General features: G+C 41.3%; 1 protein-coding gene and 2 long non-coding RNA genes across 3 annotated transcripts; 2 read left to right on the top strand and 1 right to left on the bottom strand.

Annotated features, from left to right (window-relative positions):
• Window positions 1–686: 686 nt before the first annotated feature.
• Window positions 687–10,694, top strand: LOC128410301 (uncharacterized). The gene is made up of 4 exons (XR_008329451.1): window positions 687–875; window positions 4,099–4,174; window positions 10,212–10,270; window positions 10,355–10,694. It is a non-coding gene; the product is annotated as an uncharacterized LOC128410301 (long non-coding RNA).
• On the bottom strand, window positions 2,921–14,426 carry PRSS35 (serine protease 35). The gene is made up of 2 exons (XM_053381380.1): window positions 14,294–14,426; window positions 2,921–5,827 (listed from the first exon to the last, which is right to left on the bottom strand). The coding sequence occupies exon 2, from the start codon at window positions 5,809–5,811 to the stop codon at window positions 4,567–4,569; it is 1,245 nt and encodes a 414-aa protein (XP_053237355.1). The 5' UTR covers window positions 5,812–5,827; window positions 14,294–14,426; the 3' UTR covers window positions 2,921–4,566.
• A 392-nt stretch (window positions 14,427–14,818) lies between these two features.
• LOC128410300 (uncharacterized) lies at window positions 14,819–16,027 on the top strand. The gene is made up of 3 exons (XR_008329450.1): window positions 14,819–15,034; window positions 15,556–15,694; window positions 15,932–16,027. It is a non-coding gene; the product is annotated as an uncharacterized LOC128410300 (long non-coding RNA).
• The last annotated feature ends 10,165 nt before the right edge of the window (window positions 16,028–26,192 follow it).

Genomic DNA, 26,192 nt, shown 5'->3' with positions numbered 1-26,192 from the left:
TTTTATATTTACAGTACATGTTTGGATTAATATAATTCCTTGCCAGTTAATTCAAGGGAATTAAGACAGTCTTAATGTTCTGGTTAAGGCTCTAGACCACAATAATGAAATTTGTCTATGGATAAATGCATATCTACCAGTAAGAGAATGGCACCTTCAGACTGTGCGGTCTGTGTCCATACCCCATTCCACCACTACACAAAAAAGAATATATTTCAAGCCTAAAGCATCAGTCTCATCTACGGTAAACTAATGCAGTTGCCTTCAGTAACACTGTGTAAACCTGTATACAGTATTTTTAACTCTTGACAAAGAAGAAAGATCAGAAAAGGGAAAGGCTTCTTTTCACTGATGAGTTGTTTTGTTTCTCTCAAATTAGACCTAATATTAATGAGCTTACCTGACAAAAACAAGCTCACACCTGTCACTGAGTTTGTAAATATACGTAGAGGCTCATTTATAATTATATTTTGGGAACAATTCATGTTCTTATGTGGCTGCATTGTTTTATACTTTCTGGGTGCCCCATTATAAAGCAGTTGTGTTCTTGGTTATAAATCCAGCACTGCTGCGAGTTGTTTCTTTTTTGTTTCCCAGGGCATTTCTTAGCAATAAAATGTTTGGTGTGGTGCAAGCATATTTTTTATTCTGAAAGTGTGGCCCAGAGAGAAAGGTTTGAGAATCACAGCTCTATGGTTTCTTCCTGAAATGGCTGCAGCCAACCAGCAAAAGGGAGAAAAAGGCAAAACTGATTTGTTGAGATCTCTCCTGCTCCCTGATTTGTCTGATCTCTCTCCACCCTTCCCCTTTCCCTTCTCTCCCTGCGTAGTTTCTGCCTGGAAATGGCTGCTGCCAACCAATGTAGTTACAAACAAGTAAGGAGGTATGGAAGTGGGAAAACTTGAGCTGTTTGGATATCTGAATCTGTGGCGTCTATAGTAAGATTTGGGCATAATGGGAAGGCAGACAGTGGGACCTGTGTGTGAATTTTACATTGGTGTAATAGGCTAATTTATGCACCACCACCTCAAATCTCCATCCTTCAAGCAAGCAAGATATGCTATCAGAGATCTCCCACTCAGGCAAAAACACTCAAGCAGGACAGGTGAGGGAGTATGGCATAGAGCATGGGTAGGCAAACTAAGGCCCGGGGGCTGGATCTGGCCCAATTGCCTTCTAAATCTGGCCCGCAGACGGTCCGGGAATCAGCGTGTTTTTACATGAGTAGAATGTGTCCTTTTATTTAAAATGCATCTCTGGGTTATTTGTGGGGCAAAGGAATTCATTCCCTCCCCCCCAAAAATATAGTCCGGCCCCCCACAAAGTCTGAGGGAGAGTGGAGCAGTCCCCTGCTGACAAAATTTGCTGACCCCTGGCCTAGAGAGAGTCCTGAGGGCCAGGCAAAGGGATCTGAAGGGCCGCTCTTGAGTAATCCATGATGGTGAAACGAGTTGGCAGAATTGTGTTGACCTAGTTGGAAGCTCACGTTTTCCCTTCTGCACTTTATCTGCACTTTATCCAGCATTTGTAGGAAACTTGTATGGGAAATAGAACTTTATCTTAGTGCAGGATGCAGATAATGCTTCCACGTCTCCACATATTATCATGCAGCATCGGTGATTTCAGCCTGTCTGCATGTTGAAAGCTTGCGTCACTTGGCCTTTAATCCTGATATACACAGTTGGCTGTGCTGCAGCAAGTTGTTATTGTTGAATATTTAAAATGGAAAGTTTGTCTTTTGCAGAAGATTATGCAGGAAGTAAGTCTTTAAATTAAGCAGTGATAACAGTGGGAGACCAATTTGTACTTTTAGATGCCTGAATGTAGGGTAGACAGAGGCCCAGGACGAAAACATGGCTCCATAGTCAGTAATGCATCAATTCCTAATAACCTCAGCAGCAATTTGCTTTTGGCACAGAACTAATTATTAAAAGCATTGAGTTGCTAATCAGAAATGTTATGTAGGCTTTCAGCGTGTTTTTTCTGGATTTTTACTGGGATAGAAGGATAGCTTCCACTAGATCAAACTATTTATCCACTTTGGCTCATTATTATCTAACTGGCAACAACTCTCCAGGGGCTCAGGTGTTTCATATCCCTGGCTCAGTGGTGGCTGGTCCATTAGGGAAACTACAAAGTGAAATGGCTAGCAATTTTTTAACCCCCACACTGCCCCAAATGTCAAGGCCGCACTGTTTCCTGTCACACACATCCTTCTAGAGAGTCTTGGATACTTTTATGTCAATCTCCCATTCTCAGGCAGTCAACAATATGCACCACACAGACAATATCAGTCCAAAAGAATTGTTGTGTCTTGGAGGGTCCCATCCATCTGTCCCGGGGCCTAAAGGTTTATTTGTATCTTACCAGCAATTTGCCCTACTCTGCAGTTTTCTTCTCCCTCCTGTTTTCATTATGTGAACCCAACTAATGTGGGTAGCTTGTGTGTGTTGCAAGAAAAGAAATCAGGGATTTTAAAAAAAACATATAAAATGTGTGATAAATTCCTCCCTGCTACCCTCATGAATCCACCCCCCCCCAAAAAAAATTTAATGGTTGTTTCTAGAATATAATAGAACTGTGAGTCAGGTACTCCATTTCTCACCAGGTGGCCAGGCTAAAACTTCCACTTTGTGTGCTCTGCAGCTTTAAGAATGAGTGCCTAATACTGCAGGGGAAATTAATTTAAAATAATTTAAAATGTTTCCATATAAACGCTGTGAACTTTGATAACAGATTTTAATTTTGTCTGGGATGCTTTCAAATTCACTTTTCAATAATAGAAATGATTAAAAAAAAGTGGATTTGCAAGTCAATGCCAAATTTAATATCCCCAAATAATTATATACACAAATGGTGTTTTAATAATATCTCATTCACACAATATAGAGATGATTTGTAAAAATTTTGGCCATCAATATATATTTTAATAGTCATTTATTTTTTAAAAAAATCTTTGTTCTTCCACACTGGTGGGGGAAAAAATTGATCAATACAAGTTAAAAACTGAATTACTGTAATGCTAATAAAAACCAAGCTTATATGGGCCTGGAGTATGCATCTTAATGTTACATATTAAACAGCATCCTGACAACCAGCTTTGTCACAAAGAACTTTCACATACACTAGTACATTTGAAGCAGAAAGCTCAGCTGATATAATTTTTTTAAAGCTACTGAAATGTGTAAATTTGCAATACTTAAGCTCATGTTAAATACTTTTCTAGTAAAAGTCGAGGTTCAGAAATGAACATGAACCCAGTTGGTTTATTGCTATATAATAAGTCACCTAATGTATTTACATAAGAATTTAACCTACATTTTCCAAAAGGTTGAAACATGACTCAGCAAACAATTATCTGCTTTTGGTAATTCTTGATGCTGAGAATTAACACAACTACCCAACCCACAAACCCATCTGAGGAAAAGATAGTCTGTTGGATAGTCCCAATTCAATAGTCATCTCAACTATGTGTTTTGGCCTTGTTGTAAAGGCTTCCCCATTCACTTCAATGAATGGGCCAGAGTTTTGTATTGAAGAAAAGAGAGCTGCCCTACTCTCTAGTAAGGTGAATGGGGGCTGCCCTCACTCTCAAGTGCATATGGCCTCTTGGGCCTATAATCCCATTTTTAAAGACAACCTTATTCATCTTTGGTGTGTTTAGCTCTTTTTAACCATTGTTTTCAAAACTTGAATTAGTAGTTGTCATTGTTGCCTCTTGTCAAAAGTAACATCACTTGATGCTGATGATTATATTTTTAAGGCACTGATTTGTTCAAAATAGTGACAGGTTAAAACAAATACACATCTAATAATCTCCCTTTTGCATATCTTCTAAAACTGAATTTACAGGCATTAAATTGTACTCATATGGTTCCTTTCCCCCCACAAACAGAAGACATGCTACATTCATTAAGTTCCACTTTGCTATTTTAGAATTCAAGGAAAAGGAATTTGTGGGTTTTGCATATGATCTAAACTAGGCCAACTTGGCAGAGGCATTTCAATCTGAAGAGGTATTGTCTACAGTAATAAGGGTTATGGGAGAGCTTTGTTTCTTGTCTTATCCCAGTGTTTCACAATTGGATTCTCCCGCAGATACCGTACAATAATGGACATGCAACCTGCGTAACAGGAAGAATAGAAAACATACTGGAGCAGAACCCTGAGACAAGTAAATAAGTTGAAAACAAAACAATCACATAGTTTAATAGTACCAGTTAAAAGAGAAGACGCTTCTCCTTAAAAATGCAAGCAAACGGAAAGAGCCATTAGTTTCTGTTCCATAATATGAATGACTCGAATTTACCACAATTTAAAAACAATAAATACAGTAATACAATATGGGGCTTTAAGTGCACGTCATATCTACGGTCAATTTAAACAACTCAGTCGAAAAGAAATTCTGCTAAATGCTGTGTAAATGTTTTCAGCATATCAGAAAAATGCTGGTTTCAAGTTCAAATAAAGTCAGATGCAGGTCATTGTACGTTCAGCATTTATTTTTGCAGGTTCTTCACTTCGTAGCACTGTCAGATACTAGAGCTGATCTTGCATCGGCTGCCATTAGCCCTGTGCACAATTGTCATTGTTCCCATGTATCCAGAGGCAAATCTGGGCATATTTGGCAGGAGTAATTCGAACGGCCACATTGTAATCCTGCTCTTCCCCATTGACATCCACCCACTGGTGACCAGAATAAATGGCAATAATTTTGCGCTTCCACTTCTTCTTGTTGGGCTCTTTAAGGCGAAGGTAGATCCCCGATCCAGTAGAGCCAGACTCGGCATCACAATACTGGTAGAAGAGATCGCTGGATTCCTCAGATACGCTGCAAAAGCGATAGACCAGTTGACCAGATCGGTCAGCGTCATATCCGGAAAAGTGGATCATGCTTCCAGGCACTGTTTTGCTAGCTGGGCTAATGCCCAGCTCCATGTATTTCTTCTTGTGAGGACGCTTGAGCTCCAGGACTGCGTAGTCGTAATCCACTGCAACATCTCCAGTTATGCCCCTCAGCCAGCCTTTGGGGATCTGTGTGCTTTTAACTCTGGTCCACTGGAAGGAAGGCTTACGCTCAGATTTCCTCTCATTCAACCCAGATGCCTTTGGTTTCCTGCCAGCTCTCTTGCTGGGACCTTGTTCCAGCTGTTTGGCATCTGTGTGGTGGTCCTTGACCTCTGACACTTCCCTCTTGCTCCTCTTGGCTCCCCTGCGTCTCTTGCCGTCCCCTTTGGATTTCAGCCTCAGCAACCCCACCCTCAGCTTCTTGCTGCCTTTGATGTAATCTGTGCCATCGTGCACACAGTGAGCAGCAGTGAGGACGTGCTTTCGTGAAATCAGGATGCCGCTGCAGCCCGTGGAGATCTTTACAGCGGTGTTGAAAGGGAAGTTGGTCAGGAAGCGCGTGTCGGAAATGCTGAACCTGCTGTCAGTGCCGTAGACCTGCCTCTTTCTCCTGGAGCGCACCTTGGCGGTGGTGTTTGCCACTGGGTCAAGATCCGCTCCCAAGACATTCACCTCAGTCAAGGTCCGTGTGCCGTTCTCAAAGACAGTCTCGTAGGAGAGGAGCTCCTTCAAGTCTGACAGGCGTGGCACCGGGAGAGTCCTTTGGCATTCAATCCCACACACTCCACTCAGCTCCAATTTGGCATTTGCTTCAAATTTAGGAGCGTCGAGGAGGAAAGTTTTTTCTTTCACTATCTGTGGTACTTTTCTTAACTGCCAGCTGAAATCTTGTTCTGCATCTATTCCATTCATGAGGCTCCAGACAGGAGTGGAAAACAGCAGTAACAGAAGAGCACGGTCCATTATGTCTCTTGGTTTTCTGTTAAAAACAAAACACAAGAAATGTTTGTTTAAATGTTGTAGCTTCAGAGATGTTTCCATTTAAAGGATGACATAAGTATTATACTATTTTTGTAGCATGGCTAAGATATTTAAAAATAGCAACAGCACTCCTAGAAAGACAATAAACTGAATATGTAGGACAAGGTACTCAGACCACCATCATTATCTTTCTCTGTTTATAGATCTTTGCAATTGTGTCCTGTATTTGATTATAGAAACATTTAACAATATTGTCATTAATTTGGCTAGCAAAAGCCAGGAAGATTCATGAAAATATTTTTCTTTCTGTTCACTCTGCTTTTAACCACTTGACTTTGAAACTATGATAAATCGTTAAGTTCCTACAGAGCTTAAATTCCAGCCTTGCTCCCCCACACACAAAACAACCCTTTGCATGTTGCCTGAAAATGACAGATTAGGGACATCTATGCAGCTCCACACTGCATTTCTATCTACCTAAAGGCCAAACTAGATGAGATATTACTTGGAAGATCTGTCACAGTTATCTTAACTTCTAGGGATCAATGACATGCTTGATCTGTATGGCAAGGGGATGGGAATTGCTTCTCACAGGAATAAATACCCCTGTTAATAACCTCCATCTGGCATGATTTTCAAGCAATGACTCCTTGATGCCATGCCTTCCTTGCCTAACTTCCCTCATTTTATTTCCTTTCCTTTTTCTATGCTAGGCTGCTTTGCTTAGGAATCTTGTGGAATCCTATTGTCTCCTCCCTTTATAGACACACACTCATGGAGACCCTTCCTTCCTTCCTTTTTACATCACACCAACGTTAATTACTTTCAGGTGTGAGGTCAAAAGCATTTCTTTTCCACTAGGCCTTTAACTGAGCAGCACCGGCCAATATTGCTTTTAATTTTATCTGCTGTAACCCATCCCACAACTGTTTTATGGTGAAGGGCAGGATATATATTTTTAATGAATAGATGAATACCAAGGTATTTTCATGGACTAGAACAGAGGTGGACAACCTTTTTGCCCCCTCTGAGGGCCATATGCAGCACTTTGACAGGCAAGTGGAGCTGCTTGACAGTCGGTGGGGAAGGACTTAATTGGGGGTGGGTGGGACACCAGCATCTTCTTTCAACCTTCTGTCCCACCCACCCACACTTTAATCTGCCCCCTCCCCAGCTGCATTGGCAGTGCTGGAGAACACAAGCTTTAATGTGCATTCCCCAGCAATCCCAACTTAGCTAAAATAGTTGTCGCCACATTGCCTACCAGGATGGGAACAGTAATGGCTAGTCATCTGGGCAGTAGGGGAAAGTGGACAGGGTTCCCTGGCACTTTGTGGGCCTACAGAGAGCTGAATGGTGTTTCCCATAGGTGGACTAAGAACATCTCAAGATATAAATGAAAGATAGGTTGTTTTGTAATAAAGTATGCTACGGTACAGTGGTTAGTACATAAACTGGTGGCATGAAAGGATAACTGGGCCTAGAGGACATACTAATATTTACTATTGGTAGTGCCTAGAGTTGTCAACTTAAATGGGGTATTTACCGTATATCTTCACTGTTTCATTTGAACTTGGAGCACTAGTAATTTGTGATGTAAAAGAAAAATCAATGTTTTTAAAAAGAACAACTTCCCTGACTGGGCATCTAAGTACCATTCTTATCACTAGTGATCAGGTGAATAATTATTTGCAAGCCTGACCCAGGCATTCCAAATAAGTTAAGGAAGGAGAAAACCCAAGGTATCCTGAAGTCAAGTAGCATTCTTAATAACTTAGAGTAAATCATGCCCACGCCTGCTGAATGCCAGTGAACTGTGTAAATGGAACAAACATGACTTTTTACAAGTTGAATTTGATGCATTACAATATTAACAAATGCAGTGACTTCTGCCATTTGGAGAATGGAGCTTGCTTTCCTCTCCCACTTTATACATTCACCACTATGGAAGCCTCAGACATGTGTGGAAATGGCAGTACCTCTAATTATACTTTAAGAGTTAGGCATTTAAGGACATGCATCTGGTTAGACTCTATGGTTCAATATTGTAATTAAAGTGCAGATCAGGATAAAGAGCTCTCTTTTGTTGTTATTATATATACCAGAGTTCAAAAAGGGCTGAAGTCTACATTAAAGGTTTTTAAAAAATAATAATTGTTTTCAGAATTAAAGGCTAAAGAAAAGGTGAAAAAGATGCAAAAGATGTGGCTCAAGTTCTAAAAGAAAGAATAAGGAAGATAGTAGCTATTATTGAAATGTGGGTTTGATGATAGTTTAATTCTATGGCTTTTAAATTACCTGGACTATTTTCCTGGAATAGCAATACAATCCAGAAATGGTTTGTGTAGCTACAGCAGTTGGCAAAATCCCTTCTTCAAAACATATCTGTTAGTGCAGCAAGCCTAAGGATCTTGCTATGTGAATTGGGGTGTACACATGTCTTTATTTGATGGTAATCCACATGACAAGACAGGCCTCTGCAGATAGATCTCTTGCAGCAAGGACACAGCAGTCAGTTGTGAAGCAACTCAGCTTCCCTCCTCCCAGTCCAGTGGGTGGTGTTTAAATATTAGGCAGGGCAGGAGACCATTTTAACAAACAGCAGATCCCTTCCCGCCTTCTCTCCATGCTCTACTCAAGACTCCGCTTCCAACAATGTCAGCAAGGAGGAAGTTGTGGGTAAAGAAAAATGCCTCATTTGAGTTCCTTCCCTCTATCCATAGGCGCCAGGTCTAGGGGGCTCTGGGTGCCAGGGCACCCACAATGCAGAGCTCCGACACAACTTCTGGTTTCTACCAGAAGTTGCATCAGAGCACTGATGCGACCTCCCAGACCACATTGGAGGCCCCTCCAGTTGCGTTGGAGGTCTTGTGAGGCTTCAGATGTGACCTCTGAGACCCCGCGAGACCTCAGAAGCACTGCTGATGTCGCAGACACCATTGGGCACCCATAACCTGGGCCCCAAGTCAGCACCCCTGTCTATATCCTTGCCTTAAGCACATTATCTGCAGAAAATGACATGGAAAGGAGTCGGGATTTGAACCCTGGTATACCAGTCCCTAGTCCAATGCTCTAACCACGGTTCTGCACTGGCTCTAATCCTTACACAAACTGCACTCCAGAAGCAGCAGCAGGAACTTAAAGGTAAAAAAAGTAAAGGTCCGCTGCAGCACTGGGTGCTCCATCCAGCTGGAAGAGCAGCTAGGCCTGCACCATACAGAACAGTTTTAAACTACTTCTGAACTACCCCCAAGTTCTTCCTAATGAGGGTGATCCTATTTGATTGGGGTTGTTAATGGTTTATTTTCCCTTAGAAGGTTTTTATAGTAAAACAGGCTCAGTGTTGCAACTCTTTGAAACCAGCCCTGACACTGCCACAAAGACCACACCAGCTTCTTGTATTGCGTTGTGGTCTGTTAAATATATATTCCCTGCTTACAGCAAACTCAGAAAGGTAACTTGCAATTAGCTTCTGGCTGTTTGGTACATGTGATTTAATGGAGACTCTTAGTGTTCCTCGGCTGCTCTAGCTGTAGCTTCTGCCTCCCTCTTTGGCCCTCTTGGGTTCTTCTTCCTTTGGCCCCAAGAATGGAAGGAAAAAGCACCCAGATCTTCCTCCTCCTCCTCCTCCTCCTCCTCCTCCTCAGCCTTATCTCCCAGAAGCAGTGTGTTTCTTTGGCTCACACCCACACTTGCCATATCAAACAACCACAATCTTTTGGACAGTTCCTTAGCTTCTTGCTGAACCTCCTAGACTTTGTGCTGCCATGGCAACAGGGCCAGAGCTCACCTTGCCACTCACTTGATTCTGGTTTGCAGGTAGAGTGATTATACGCCCCATTCCACCGAACATAGTCCTCTGTTTGGAAAGCTGCCAGGAGGATAGTCCTCTTTTTCATGGCATCATATGAAGGGCTGCCCAGCCCAAGCCTGGTTTAAAAATAAAGAACCATAAGAAGAGAGACTGTCGGCCTTGAAGCTGGCCATCAATGGTTGGTACTTCGACAACAGACTGAGCTCATCTGGACATAGCCTTCCCCACTGTCTTCCCCCATATTTCCACTTAATTTTCAGTCATTATTTCTAAATTTCAATCTGTACATATCAATTTGCATGAGCATATTTTATGCAAATCTGCACCTGCTATTTTTTTGGTCATGCCTTTCCTCTTTTGGCCACCATAAGTAAAGGAATGCACAGCTTCTTAAAAGGGATCACACATGTATTCCTGCCCAATTGTGGGCGTTTTGATTTTGATAGTGAAGCATCTGGATCAGCCCCACATGAATGGACAGAGATATGCTATCAAAAGTTTTCCATGCTAGTAAATATTTAGTAGTTTATTATTAAAAAGTAATCATGGAACTTATTCTCCTTTGCAGTTCATCATCTGGAAACATTACAAGACTTCTACTTAAGGCAGATTGGGAATACATTAGAGGTAAACTGAGAGCAGGCTGCTAGTGTTTTTAAGATTTTTAACTAGATTATAAATTTGACAGTGTCTCTTATATTTGCTTTTCAGCCTATTCTTATTAGTTTTGACCCCTCCTGAAGGCTGAGTTGACTAAGAAAGTAAATAAATACTGCTTTTCTTCCTTTTAACTTTCCTTTCATATTTTTAAACATGCAAGTATGCTTGTGGTGCTGCCACCAGAGGGCAGAAAAATCTAGACATATCCAATAATAGACTTTATGAATTCCCTAGAAGGCTGAAACTTTTATTTTTTAGACTCCTACTGTACTTCATTTGAGTATACTATTACTGGAATATGGTATTCTCCTCCAGGGCAGCTTCTTGTTCCACATAGCTTGCCGTGTTGCTTTCTTTTAGTGGGCTACACTTCTTATTTTATCTTTTTGAAAAATGCTTAGCACACTTCAGACTATTTTTCCCCAATGAAAATACCATCTTATTTTTTCAGAAACTTACTGTAATATTGTTATAGGATGGCAGCTACCCCCCTTAGGTTGGGTGTGCAAATCCCTTCATCTTAAAAAAATTAATATTTATATTTATATACTGCCTACTGTAATTGGCTATGGTACTACCCTATTCCAAGATCTTTGGGGAATTTCTCTATTATATTATATAAATTTGCTTGTCAAAAAAGAGCTCAATACACAAAATACTTTACCTACGTTTGCCCTTGGAAGATGGCGTAAAGGTGTCGTGTTCTTTATAGCCACTCCAGTAGCCTAACTATACCTGATTCTCTTTTTATATTAGGATACCTAATACTTGAAGGGACGTGGGTGGCGCTGTGGGTTAAACCACAAGAGCCTAAGACTTCCGATCGGAAGGTCGGCGGTTCGAATCCCCCCGACAGGGTGAGCTCCCGTTGCTCAGTCCCTGCTCCTGCCAACCTAGCAGTTCGAAAGCTAGTCAAAGTGCAAGTAGATAAATAGGTACCGCTCTGGCGGGAAGGTAAACAGTGTTTCCATGCACTGCTCTGGTTTGCCAGAAGTGGCTTAGTCATACTGGCCACATGATTCGGAAGCTGTATGCCGGCTCCCTTGGCCAATAAAGCGAGATTAGTGCCGCAACCCCAGAGTTGGCCACGACTGGACCTAATGGTCAGGGGTCCCTTTACCTACCTAATACTTGAGTTTCCAAGTTACTGTGTTCCAATCCTTCCTTAGAAGCCAGCCTCCTAGTTAATTCCTTAAATGAACCAAAATTTACATTCCATATTACAGCCCACTCTCATAAAAGTACTGAGACTACAATGGTCCAGAGTATTCATAATTCTAAGCCAGCCTATGACTCAGCAAGAACAAACAAGTATGCTGGTAACCAGAGTGAAAATCACAGTTTCTACACTCCTCCTCCAGTCCTGTGATCACTGCACTACCCACCCAGACCTAATCCAAGGTTTGGCTTGGTTATGTGTAAACTTGGGCCTGTGATAGAATGGACTATAAACAAGGTTTGTTCTTGGATTACCACTTGCAGTTGAAGGAGACAAACCAGGTTCACATGTAATACTTATCCAAACACGACTCAGCTCTGTATAGCATGGTAGCAACAAGGCCAGAAGAGGAGCAAAGTGGCCGCAAACTTCTGGGCACCCACTTGGTTGCTCTTGGTTTGGCTTAGCGTTATGTGCAAGCGAGGCTAAATTATTCTTTCTGCAAATTATCTTTGATGCCTACACTGCAAAACAACCTCAAAAGCACACCAAATAGGTGGCAAGAAGATTTTGGGTTGTAAGCACCAGAATTCTACTCAGTTACATATACGTCACCTATGCACGAAGACACATTTTAGCACACACAGTTATTTTAAGGAATCAGTAGAATGGTACCTGTCACCAGACAACCACTCTTTTGACAGGCTTATGCATATAGTACTGCTAAATTCATGGCATGTTTTAGAGAGGAAGCATTAAACACTGAAGTCTGTACCAGAAGGTGTACTTTTTATAGTTTACAAGGTTATTTGCAGGGAATTCCTGGATCTTAAAAGCCTTCAGGAAAATTCAGTTACTTCCCTCCATCCTCAACAACTTATGTTCCAAGTATAATAAGAGTGGTGAGTTTCCAAAACAGTGGCTCAAAAGCCACAGGAACCTTGTGCATGGGTCATCAGTGTCCAGTTATAAGCATATGCTACAGAGGCTGAAGGGGCAGGCATGGAAATTGCAACCAAACTCTCGGTTATGCAGTTGACAGGTGAGTCCCAAAGGAAGATGAATTTCCATTAGCAGATCCCTGAAAAAGTCTGAAACCACTGCAAGAAGAGAAAGAGTTGCTGTTGGCAAAGAAACTGTTATTTCTCTGTTTCTGGTGACGGCTTCATTACGTTCTTAAGGTTAGTGCTGTCAGCGCTAATCTCCTTACACTTTGCAATGTAAGAAGACCTGTGATGAAGTCTCTAAGGAGCATCCTTCATAGGTTACGAAGTAACTTTCTCTTCTAAATTCTTCCGCCTGCATCCACGGGAAGTAACATACAGCTGGGTAGTTGTTGAATTATTTACGATCCAAATGCTCATTTGTACATTATCTACTCATTTGTAGATCTTTATTATCAGCTCTATTACATAGAATAAAATATAGGGGACATATATAAAACATGGTGCAACTGGACCCATTTTGAGGACTTCTTCAACTTTTGGAACACCATACTGTATAACCAAGTATTGGTACCTAAGCACGAAGCTTATAAAAATGACCTTGCAAGAAGACATAAATAGATGGAAATTGGCTTTAACAATTCATATAATTCATTCTGCTTAGTGTTCTTTGAACTTGCAGAAACCACAACTCATTCCAGCCAAAGGCTCTAAGGGGATACACAGCCTCACATTTACTCTCTACTACAGACTAATCAAAATCCCTTTGTCATTTTTATTTAAGTGTAACTGCTCTTTAGGGTTTTCTCCCCCTCTTTCAGCTTCTCCATCTCTTTCTCCTGAGCTCATTTCATTTATTTAAACAAGGCTTCCGAGGCTGAAAATCAAATAAGTAACCTTAGTCAAGAGACTTTTGTGATTCCAACACACAGCTTGTCAGTGCTAGAAGCAGCAATCTGGATAAAATTAGTGTCAGTTTTCCAAAAAGGAAAGACATGGCTAGTTCTGCGGCTGGTTCTGCATTTAAAAGCTGGCTATTCCAGAGCAGCAAAATCGCTTGCAAGGACAAAGTTGCACAGTAGACACTTAAATCAAGGCTTTTTGGCTGTCAACTGCGCAAAATGTAGCTATTGATAAAAATTAGTGCCTCTCTCTTTACTTATGCATAAACCCAACTTAGGAGCACACGCAATATATACAGCTCCCAGGCTTCCCCCTGCTGCAGTCTAAGTGCAAACTTTTAAATTCCTGCTCACTCTCCTCACCATTGCCCTCTTAGGAGTCACAGAGCGATGCTCTCCGTTCCTAGAATGCTGTCCAGCAGCATCCGCTGAACATAAAGGATTGATGTCTAGCTCAGAGCCGCCACTCATTTGGGCAAAGTCTAGCACTGCCATAAAGCGGAACTTTGATGGGTCTTTGAAACGTCCCTATTAATTTGCTGGAGGGTGGAGGGAGCTTTTAAATTAACAGTTTGCTCCTAGGCATATTGACTAGAATTCGATGACACACAGAAGAAAGTGTGCATGGATGGGACTGCAGCATCATTTGCTGATGTGCAATTTCATGGTATCCCCCGAAGACCTGGAAACCCCCACCCCCACCTCCACCACCCTTTTATTAAATATTGCTTCCCGATCAAGATCAAGTGTATATCCGTTTCACCATTGGCTCCAACAAAATCAAGAACTCATTCATCGCAGCCCCAGAAGGTGTGCCAGTGCCAACGGGTTTAATCCGAAGCGAAATCCCTTTCGGCTCAGCGGGGCTTCCCTCCCTGCCAGGTGTCGCTTTGGGGATTCCACACAGGAGGAACCGCTAACCTCGCCTTTCAGGTGCTGCAAAGAGCAACACGCCTTTGAAACGAAGCCCGGACCATCGCCATACCTGCCCCGCTCGCCAAGCCTCTTGCCACGACGGTGCTCTTCGCGAGCCAACCCTGCAGCGAGCCTCTTCTGGAAGCCCAAAGCAGAAAGCAAAGACGCCCAGGAAGCTGGAAAGGACTTTCAGCCCTCAACGGAGGCAGCAGCAGCAGCAGCAGCCTCTCAGCTTTGGACGAGGCTCCTGACTGCAGGCGGAGGAGAGGGAGCCGCCAGGGTCTTTCCCTGCCGGGTGGGCGGGGAAGGGACGCGCCAAAGGAGGGGGAAGAAAGGCGGCCTGGAGGGAGGAGGCGCGGGAGAAAGAGGCGGGAGGACGGGCCGCGACCGCCAGCCGTGAAGGGGCAGCAGTTGCTGAGGGACCAAGAGGCGGAAAGGGGCACATTCCTCCCATACCAGCTCGAAGCGGGCCAGAAGAGGACAGGCGTGGCCCGCGCTTGCCGCGCCCGGCCCGCTTGGCGGAGGGGATGTTGCTCGAGGGTCACAAGGGCGCCGTTTCGCGCGGGGCAAGATCGGTGGTGGTTGCCGACCCCCCCCCCGCGCCTCAAAAAGAGAAAAGAAAAATATACCATCCAAATATCAGTCATATAATTTCCTTATATTAAAAGTAACTTTCATTATTGTTGCCCGTAAACAACAAATGGCATTTTTATTACTGTAATTATATCTCTCCTTTCCTCCAAGGAGCTGAAGGTGGTCTGCGGGGCTCCCACTCCGCCACTCCATTTTATCCTCACAACAAACCTCTGAGGTAGGTTAGGGTGTGGAAGGTTGGTTGCTATATTTCAAAGTTGTTGAACTAGGGTCCTCCCCTGCAAAGTTGTTGAGGGTTTTTTGGTTTTGGCCCCCCAAAATGAAGTTTTTGAGCTATTTTAAAGGAAAGTCGCCAAAAATGACATTGCCAACATAGGTTGCCATACATCTGGATTGTCCTGAACATTTTATAGGAATTTTCGCCCAGACACTGCTTCCTAATGCAATATTCCGGATATGTCCTCAAGGTCACCCAGTGAGCTTCATGGCTGAATGGATAGTTGGACTCTGGTTGAACTTGGTGCTGGGATACCTTAAAGATTAGCAAATCATCTAGACTGCAGTCTTGCCTGAGAATAAGCCTAACAGAACTCAGTGGGACCTGCTAAAAATAAGTTTTGCATAGAACTGAACTGTTGAAAGCTGAAGGGGAAAAGTGGTTTCCTATCCTTATATGCATGTCCTAACCTTTCTTGGTGAAGGGAAATATATTGAAAGCACACCTTTGCTCTTCAAAAGGCACTGAAGGCAGACAAGAAGTGAGTGGACAACCCAACGTGAAAAATGGAGTGTGAACGGTTGCCAAGTCCGTTGCCAGCATGGTCAGATTCTGCACACGGAATGCGACTGAGTTTCTTCTTTGCATAGACAGCAAAAGGTACCGGGGAACAGGGCTGGCCCACATACTAGGCAAGGTGTGGCAACCGTCTCAGACGACAGGATCCACAGGAGCAGAAGATCCAGCCTCTAAGCAATGCATTGGCCATTGCTGCTTACTGCCACAGTTGCAGTGATGGTTGTGGCACGCTCCTTGGAGGCCAGATCTGCCTCCTCCTTAGCAACCTCTTCAATGTTGCCTCTATAGGTGACACTGCTGGTCTCCTCCCGCCCCTAGGGAAGAAAAGGCATGGGCTGCTCTCTGGGGTCTCCTGGGCTCTGCACTCTCCTGGTGTGATTCAGACCAGACCCCTTTCTCCTCCTTCGATTTGCACTTCAAGGTTGATTTGATTCCCCACTTTGTTCCCTATGTAGCTCTTGATTCCCAGCTTGTTCCTGGTATAGATCTTTACTCAAACTCTAATTCCCTAGCAGGTTGGTGCCATTTTGTGATTTGCCTGAGGTGTCAAAATGTCTTGAGCCAGCCCTGACTGGGGGCCTCCCTCATCTCCCTAAGTAACACCCCTGTCAACAGGGTTTCATTTGGAACGAGGTCCTTGTAAACAGTTTTTAATGTCAGAGCCAAGCTCAGCCTTGTAACATTTACAGGACAGAACTGTGTTTTCCCCTCAGTAACCACAGCCCACAAAGGGCCTTGTCACATCTGCTAAATAAGTTCCTAATGACAAGCTGGAATATTGAATTGGGATGAAACTATGTTAAGCCATTTTAGGAGTATGGTTGAAGTGGTTTGAACACATATTCACAGCCTTAAAAATAAATGGCTTGCATTGCTAAAAATTATGCCCAAACCACCATCGATTTCTTTCTTGTGTTATATCCCAAATTAACAGTATTCATGCAGGTCACAAGCAGCACAAGAAGCATAAATGCACTTTTTGAATATATTGTGAAAATGGAATCATATCACCATGTATTGGCTATCCAATGGGATAGAAGCCATGGCTTAAGCCTCATTAAAAATCATATCCTTTGATTAGCAAGTTCCATCCTCTTGTTTTTACTTTGTGTATTCCAAGACTGATCTCTAGCTTCTGCTAAATATATTCTCAATACCCACACCATGCTTTATCTTAGCTTTGCTTGCATTTCACATTCAGAATTAATACAGTGTTTTACTACAAGATTTTTTTTATTATTAGTATTAGTATAATTAGTATTGGTATTGGTATTATCAGTTTTAGCTTGATATCAGGCTCATCTAAGTGAGCCAAGCAGAATCCTCTCCAAGTGACATTCAGGGGAAAAATATGGTAGATAGGCAAAAAAAAAATAAATCATTTGCAATAGTATCTCTTTTGTCACCCATACACCTAAAAAGACACCAAAAATGAGTCACATAGAGATGGCTAAGCTATAGACCAGGGATGGGGAACTGTAGCTTTCCGGGTGTTCTTGGACTTCAGCACCCATCAGCTCCAGCCAGCACAGCCTATGGTCAGAGATGAAGGGAACTGTAGTTCAATGACATCTGGAGGGCGACAGGTTCCCCATCCTTGCTATAGACAAATGATGTAAAGGCAGCAGCTTCAGTAAATGTTCTCTGCTTTTCTTTATCCTCACAGCTAGATGTTAGCTGAGTCCAGCACAGTAGAAGAGACAATTAGGCTCTTTTACTTGCTGTCTTATATTTGGTATTCTATACACTTGAAGTTCAGTAATACGAAGCGACAGAATTTCCTCGATGTCTTTTATATAATGTGATAAAACACAAGAAGTGTCAAACAACAAAACCATCACAATGAAGAGTTTCCAAACTAAATAGGAAGAGAAAGGAAAACATGTTAAAACAAAGTGGTTGTGTTTTGGAAGTATCTGCTATGTTTTGTTATTTCTGTTGTGGGTTACTGACATTTTTTGGTTAACATCTCTTCACTGATGATACGAGAGTTCATAGTGAGTCATTCTTCCAAGTCAAGCTCATATATCTTACTTGTTTTTGAGTGCCATAAGACTTACATAAGCTTCCATTATAAAACTGGCTGTGTAAATGGGAAGATAGTATAGTGGTCTCACCTTTATTGAAGAGCAGGGACATCCCTCTCCATGCAATTTAGTTATAGTATCGCACACCACCCCATTCTCTGAGCAGTGCGAGATTCCAAGGGTTCCAGGAGTTTACCCAGGGTCTAGTTTCCGTGGAATGAGGGACAGCAGAGACTGTGGTGTTTTTATTATATATGGTTTATTTACACTTGAGCCTATGATAGAAGGGCTTACTGCATTAACACCCTAGAAGGTCTTGCTTCTCCCAGAAATCAAGCATGTCTCCCACTCTCAGGCTTCTGCCGCCTTCTAGCTCAGCTCTCACACACCACTCCAGCTACTATCTTTCTCACTACCTGCCAGGTGAGGGAGGGAGCCCATCCATTTTCTCTCCGTCACAAAACCATTTCCTTTCTTACCTTAACAACTCATAAATAGGGGCCATTAACTCACAAAAAAAACTGGCCTGGCTATTCCAACAATTGAATCATAGAACCATAGAATTGTAAAGTTGGAAGGGACACCCCTCCCCCCCCCCGAGCCTCGTCTAGTTCAACCCCCTGCAATGCAGGAATCTCAACTGAAGCATCTATGAGAGATGGCCATCCAACCTTTGCTTAAAAGCCTCCAATAAAGGAAAATCCACAAACTGCTTTAGATTTTAACTTTTGCTGGATCCAGGAATTAGAAGGGGCTCCCTGACCTGCGCCCCCCCTCCAAAGGGAAAAAAAACCACAATAGGTATAGATAATTGTATTACATGTAATGTTTTACAATCTTTTTAATAAGTTAATTTATAAAGTTACCTGTTCTGTGGCCGAGTGACTGATGTAATAGGAGGTATCTTGGTCCCCTTTGCTTCTGCCAGTGCCTAGTAATTCCATCTGTCATTTTTATATTAAAAAAACAGTCCTGCCTTCATAGAACTTACATCCAAATAAGCATACGTAAGATTGCACTTTTATTCAAGGAGTAGCTAACCTGACATTATGCTAACATGTATGTAAAAAAGAATAAAGTGTGTGGTCATTCTAATTCTTGAGTATCATGATTCAGGAACAAGTAATTGTTTCTCTCTTTTGCATTTATAATCCATCTCCCCAAATGCTTGGGAGTGGAGGATGTGTTAAAAGGAAGCATGCCAAAAGGTTTTCAGGGAAGCAGATCAGAGGTTGGTATTAAACTAAGTTTTACTTGGAATAGATCCATTGAAATTAATGGACCTATCTTAGTCATGCCCATACATTTCAGTGTGTCTACTCTGAGTAAATCTTAGCAGAATACTATCCCATGAATATACTAGTTAAGGTCATCCACACCTTGGCCTTAAAAGTGCTTCTTATCACGCCATGAATAGCTATCAAATAGAGGGGCACACTGTTGTGTTCTGGTTTCATTAGGAATACGCAACATACAGTAGTGCTTGCTGTAAATACCTAATTGCCACTGGAATCCTTCCAGCATCCAAACCTAATTCCTTTGAAAGTAATTTTATCTCACTAGAAAGTGAATGAACCCTCGTGCTATTTTAACATGCCCCCTGAAATTGATCTGACACTAATAAACAGACATTTGCTTTGTAGTGCATTTACACAAGCTGGTTATCTTTTCAGATCACCTAAAGAAACACAACCAAACAATTCACTCCAAAAAAACAAACAAAAAACCTATTAACTTTCTCCTAACATTCTTCTTGTTTATTGCTTGGGACCTACACATGTTAATGTTCATGCTAGAAAAACCCATGCTACAAAAGCCACAGCGTAAAATAGCTCTCGGTTTTAAATTAACATGTGGACATTTGGTTTGAATTTTTAGTTACCATACTCCTATTTTGTTTATAATAATTGTTTGGTTAGTGGCTCCCATGCTAAGACAACTTGCAAACAGAATTTCCATCCTTTTTTCCACAAGCTTTAAATGTTTGGTATATACCCAGTTATATTTCCTTGGGAGCAGTGTTGTATTATTGATAAACTTAAAGGTTATTATTAATTGTATATGTAAATCACCTAGAGATGTTTTGTATTAGGCAATAAATAAGCACTATTATTATTATCATCGTCATTATTATTATTATCATTATCATTATTATTATTATTATTTAGGGACGAATTCAACGTCACACACTTCTGAGTGTTTTGTCAGCAAGCATTTCTACTTGCCAGATTGAACAATCCCCCACTTTCCCCGCCATGCCTTGCTCAGTGGGGGGTGGGGAGGTTCTCCTGACCCTCCAGAGCAGATTGGAGGGAGAGGAAGGAGGTGAAGCCCCACTATGCTACCAGGAGCCCTTGCACTGGCTTCTGCTAGTGCACCACATTAGCTGAATCTAGACTAATAATAAGCTATGTATTTAGGATTGCAGTCTTTAAGTATTTTCAAATAACTCTTTAGCCCAAAGGACAAAATATTTTACCTGGTTCTTAAATACATCAGATTCAGAGCCAGGAGACACACCTTGGGGAGCATCTTCCAAAGCTGAAGTGCTACAAATTAAAATGCTTGTATTCGTCCTCTGTACCCCACTTGCCTCAACAAATGTGGGGGACTCAGAGGTGATCCTCCAAGGTTTATCTTAATATTTGGCCTGATTGTTGTGAGAGATCATTTGAGATCGTTGCAGCTACATTAAGTTGCAGAAGCTTAATGTAGGATTGCAGCTACATTAAGTTGCAGAAGCTGCCTGTGATAATTTTTTAAAAAAATCAAAGTATTATTAATGCAACAATACTAATCTTCTTCTTCTTTCTTCTTTGGTGATCACTCGTAGCCAAGTAAGATTGTCTTCCATAAACATGGTTTAACAATGAGTCCGTAAGTGACTGTGGAGGCCAATTCTGGATCCACACGTCCATCCATTGGTTTCCGGGCGAGAGTTTATCACAGTGTGGATTTGCCAAGTGTGCCTTCCTCTTAGCACATTTCTCTCTTGTGTCCTGAGTTTGAGTGTCTTCAATGTCCATGACACCTTTGGTAAAGGCTGTTTTCCAATTGGAGCACTTGCAGGCAAGTGTTTCCCAGTTGTTGGTGCTTATATAAAGCTCACACATATTTATTTGCTTTTTACCTCATAATCCTCTTCTTTGTATGTTTTGCTTGCATTTATTTATGTATGTATTACATTTATATTGCACCTTTTGTCGAAGTTGCTTAGTGTGGTGTGTCTGGTTCTCCCTTTCCCCATTTGATCCTCTCTAAAACTATATGGGGTAGATTAGGCTACAAGACAGTGATTGGCCCCAAGTGACCTAGTGAGCTTCATGGCTGAGTGCGAATTAGAACCCCGAACTCCCAGGTCTTAGTCCAGTGCTCTTATCTCTGGCTGTACAATAAAAGTTGTATTAAATGCAATGCTTCTCTTTTAAACAATCAGAATAAAGCTTTGTGGCATGGATTTCAATGTTGTTGGCATGCTCCATGAATCTTTAATGATAGCACTGAGGAATTATCTTAATTGTGACAGTAGTGGATGATATTTTTTTTTTGTACTGAGCCTGTCAGAACAGAAGTTTATTTTCTTTTTATATTAATTTTTAATTGACTTTTTTGTCAGAACGAAGAATGAAACAAACAATGGTAAAATTACAAATTGCAGATATAGTCAAAGGTGTCAGATGAAGTAAATATTAGGAAACTGTATCAAGTACAAAGATAAAAAAGGACCAGTGTTTATGACATATCGGAGGAGTTAGCTGAGTTCAAAGAATCAATCCAAAATGGAAAGTAATCAGAAGGAGGCAGAAGTGTCTTGTCCCTAAGATTTGCATGAGAAATAATAGAAACCAAACCTCTTCAAGCTTGTACAGTATCTGTATTTTTCTCCCCACCTTGCCTGCATTCTTGGTTTAACCTGTCCTCTAGTGTCAATTGCCAAACTCTGATGAAGCAGGTTTTAACTGAAAAAACTTTCCAATGTTAGGCAATCAATAGTTTTCAGATCAACAGTATCAAGGAACATACTGATGTAAAATCAGGCATTGCAAGTTGTTCCCATGGAAGACTTGTGGCTATTATGCCTCCTTAAAGGATTTCAAAGTCTTCAGAATTTAACATGACCTTTTCCTACCACCCAGATTATTAAACTTGCATATTTAGGGTTGTATTCAGTGGCTGTGTGAGTGATAAGAAGCTTATACAATTGATCTTCCTCTTTCCCTTGCCTCCATGGCCCTCCTGAACCCCTTGAAGACACACACCAGAGGATGGGGGCTTCCTGAGCATTGGGGCGTGTCATACAAGTATGTGATTGGGCAGTGGGAGGGGACAATCACCTGAATTTTGTGCACGTGAGAAATAGAAAGATCCGGCTACCTTCTGTTCATATAACCATTGGATACAACCCACAAACACTTGAAATAAGCATAATTTTCAGTAATTAATGCAAACCCAGCTTCTCCATACTATTATGTGTTTAGTATCTCAGGAATCCAATTTGGTCCTAAGTTTAATAGCATCAGTTTGATTGGATGCATGTTGTGATATTAAAAACAAACTTGGTACACAATTGAAATTCTGCACATACATCTTGATTCTAAACACATTTGCCCCAATATAGAATTCCATGTGTGCATTAATGCAAACAAGTAATACTTGCATGAGGGTAGACTATGTTTACCTCAGTGGAGAATAAAGATAAATTTGACAATATAAATGATTGTACCTCCTTTCTGAGAGCCTCTTCAAATATCTGATAACATATAGGAATCCAATACTGGCCAGATAGATAGATAGGTAGGTAGGTAAAATATTTAGTAACCTGATTTGAGTCTTCATTTATAACTCTGCTTCTATATTACAAATGCAACTTACACTGGAGCTTTTTATTTTTTTGCAGTAGAAGGGTGTTGAATACTGGCCATCCTAACAGCATAGTTGAGTGCTTAGCACTGTGTTAAAGAAATGAAATACTGTATTGGATTCTCTTTTCTTTTATGTATTCTTATATGTTTTCATGAGAACCTTTTATGGTACACATCTTTCAAACTGAATTCATTGTGTTCTCATATGGCTGATTGATAATAGCTCATTCTTCTTTCCACATGTTTTCCTTTGAGGCAACCCATACATTTCATAGTAGATGTTGAAGTGAAGGAATATAACATATTGGTCGTTTAAGCAGCTATGCTTTGTCCCTTTTTTGGTACTATTTCTAACCCAACTGAAGAAAAGTATATTTACTGTTGCTGTTAATTGTGTGTGGTGAGACATCCCACTTTCTATACTTAATATGTGAGGAGTCCATCTGTTGATGGCATTTTACCATTGCACTGTGGAGAGTGTATTAACTTATGGTCTGTGTGTGTGGTTTGGGAGCTGCACGGCCAGGGAAAAAACAATGCTATCCAGGGTTTTAAAGACTGCAGAGAGAATAATTGGGTGCACTCTTCCCACCTTAGATCAAATCTATGTTGCCAGGTGCCATAAGAAAGCGGCAGAGATAGCGCAGGATAGTACGCAGCCCGGAAATGATCTCTTTCAGCTTCTGCCTTCTGGAAGAAGGTATAGGGTTATAAAGGCCAGGTCTAGCCACCTGAGAAACAGTTTATACGCAAGTTCAAAGACTGGGGATGTGGCGAGCACAATGAGCTCAAGAATGTAGGGAATGAGATTTTTGTGCATGTCCAAGCACTGTGCACACATCAGCATTTGCATGTTCATGCAAACACCTGAACATGCCTCATGTAGGACCCTCCCGGATGACTCTAGCTGGGCCTAAGCAATAATTGGATCCGATGTTTCTAGTTAAATCCTAAGAGTGTATATCTGTGAGTGGGGAGGCACAAATCAGGTGTTTCTAACACCAGAACAATGCCATTGAAGTCAGTGGGATCCCTCCAGCAAAAGTGGCTTTAATACTTAAACCCTAACTTAACAAATGAGAAACAGTTGCCTTGAGTTCACTATGATTATCTTTGAACAAAGCAAACTGGGATAGGGCAGCCTCTTAACACTGTAACAGAGGTTTAAGAATCACATTGGTAGACCACCCCGTGTAACATTAATGTTTCCTGCGGGGTTTGTTATGTAGAATTTCCCTCATAATTCCTTTATGGGTCTAAATTAGGAGACACAGACATAGATTAAATGAATTCCAGGGCCTAAGAGAAGGCTGTTTACACACATTCCTTTCTCTCCCACGTGCAGCATGAAGAAAGAAAAGAATATCCCAACTCTACATTCTGAACAATTTCATACTGTAGTTTTTCAGCAAAGCTAACAAGGAAGGCCAGACTCAGTGGAATTAGACCAGCATGAAATGGGTGGCTTAACAGGTTTGAGGAAAACATACTTTTATGAGTGAAAACAATTGTTTTAAAGCTACGTGTGCAGCAAAATCAAGACAGCTGCCCAACACAAATGTCACATTATAAGTCAGGTTTTATTCTTGTTTTTTTGTAAATTGCTTAGCCCTATCCCCCAAAAGATGTTCAAAACCATACACAATGATTAAAAATACAGATCAAATTTTAAAATACAAAACTATAAAAGAGTTCAACAACTGAGATAGTCCAAATGTCTGCATATCCATGCCCCCACTGTCATAGCTGGCTGGTACTATGTTAGCAACTTGGAAATTTTCACAAAACCAGTCCTATGTTAGGTAGAAGAGAAGGCAGAGACTGATTTATGCTAACAGAGACTTTGTTCGGGAGTCTGTCAGAGCAACAATCTACTATTGGGGTGCAGAGGTCAGAGAAAATCTACAACACCCCTGATAGTGGACCGCTCATTGATGGATTTTTACATGTTTCATGTCTGGACATTAGCACTTGCAGTTATTTTGATACTTTGGAAAGCCAAAAGATGTGCTCATATTAAGATTCCTGTCTGCGTTGAATAAAGACTACCACAGGTAGTCTTGCAAATTTCCTAATACAGTACTGTGGAAACTTCAGTTCTTACCCTGTGAAGAATTTCAGATATGTCTAAGGCTACCCTCACAAGTCTTTGCATTAGAGTCTGGACTGTGGAGCCAAACAACTGGAGAAAGCTTCTCCTCTGTTGTTTTGCCAGGAGAGTTGAGTCATAACAAATAAAGTATGTTCAGAAAATTATCACATCACATTTCACCTCATTAATACAAAACTGGACATATCTTGTGTCTCATAAAACACAAGTAAATTTTCCAGCATTAGTATTCTGGGGCCACAGGAATAAATTTTTGTGTGCAATCCTCTTATCAGTGACCTTTTTGGGGGTCACAGAACTAGCAAGGCCATTTAGAACTCCACCCTTTCCAAGACAGAGAACATCTTGTAGCTGGTTGTAGCATCACAACAGTAACAGTTATTACTATATTAACTGCTGGCCTTAATTTATTAAGTTATAGTACAAACCTATGACTGTCCACCCATTAATCCCATTGAGTTCAATTGGATTTACTCCCAGGTAAGTGTTTTAGGAGTTCAATCTAAAAGTTTAAATTGCAGATTTTGCACTCTAATGTTATCAGTCCTTTGGGAATTCATTTTCAAATTCTCAAATGTATTTTGCTGGCAATCCTAGACACACTTACTGGAGAGTAAGGCCTATTAAATTTAGAGGAACTTACTTCTGAGAAAGCATATTTAGGACTACAATGTCTATCTTTTATTTGTTGGCATTTATTGTACCCCTAAAGATTGTGGTGCTTAAACTATTTCTCACATCTATTAGAAGATCTTTTTACTGTGGCTTAAATTTTAAAAAGCATTTTATGTTTTAATTTTTTAAAAAAATCCTGTCTTGTGGAAAACGTTAATTGTTCTTGAGCAAAGGCATTTGTATAGGGAGCTCAGGCAAAGAAAACTGTGTGCTACAAAATAGTGTTGGGCACTGTTGCTGATATTGTTTAAAGTTCTGCTTATACATGGTTTACACTTGAAATCAATGGGCTGTAAGAAGCCAAATTAGAGGCAAGATTACGGTCATTCTGAATAGGGAATGCACTTCTTCACTGACAAAATTAACAATCTGGTACATGTAACACAATGGCTCAAGACAACTAGAGAAGAAGTCGCAGCTTTGTTAGATGCAGTTGTCTTGAAAATCAGACTTAGGCTATGTACACATTATCAGTTTATCAAGTAGGGGAGGCATGGCCAAACTTGGCCCTCCAGCTGTTTTTGGACTACAACTCCCATCACCCCTAGCTAACAGGACCAGTGGTCAGGGATGGTGGGAATTGTAGTCCCAAAACATCTGGAGGGCCAAGTTTGCCCATGCCTGAAGTAGGGCATACTTTTTCTCAATTTGGATTGAAGCTGATTTGGGGAAAAACACAGCAAAGGCAGTATTTTCTGAGAAACAACGGGATAAATACAGGACAGCTATGGATTGTGGCCAATGTGTATACACTGCTTCCCGAACCAATGGTGGGAACACACTGGAGTGTGTACATAGCCTTGGACTTAAAAAACAGAGAAGCAGAGTAATGTTAGCTTCACATATGTAATGAAATAATGGCTTTCTACTCTGAAATAAATTAGCAGTAGCCTTTGCTGCTTTTT

This window comes from Podarcis raffonei, chromosome 3 (assembly GCF_027172205.1).
Source record: "Podarcis raffonei isolate rPodRaf1 chromosome 3, rPodRaf1.pri, whole genome shotgun sequence".
NCBI lineage: Eukaryota > Metazoa > Chordata > Lepidosauria > Squamata > Lacertidae > Podarcis > Podarcis raffonei.
This window is presented reverse-complemented; position numbering and strand designations above follow the sequence as displayed.

Coding starts and splice junctions, on each gene's coding strand:
- PRSS35 (XM_053381380.1), bottom strand. CDS start 5,811: ATGGACCGTGCTCTTCTGTTACTGCTGTTTTCCACTCCTGTCTGGAGC.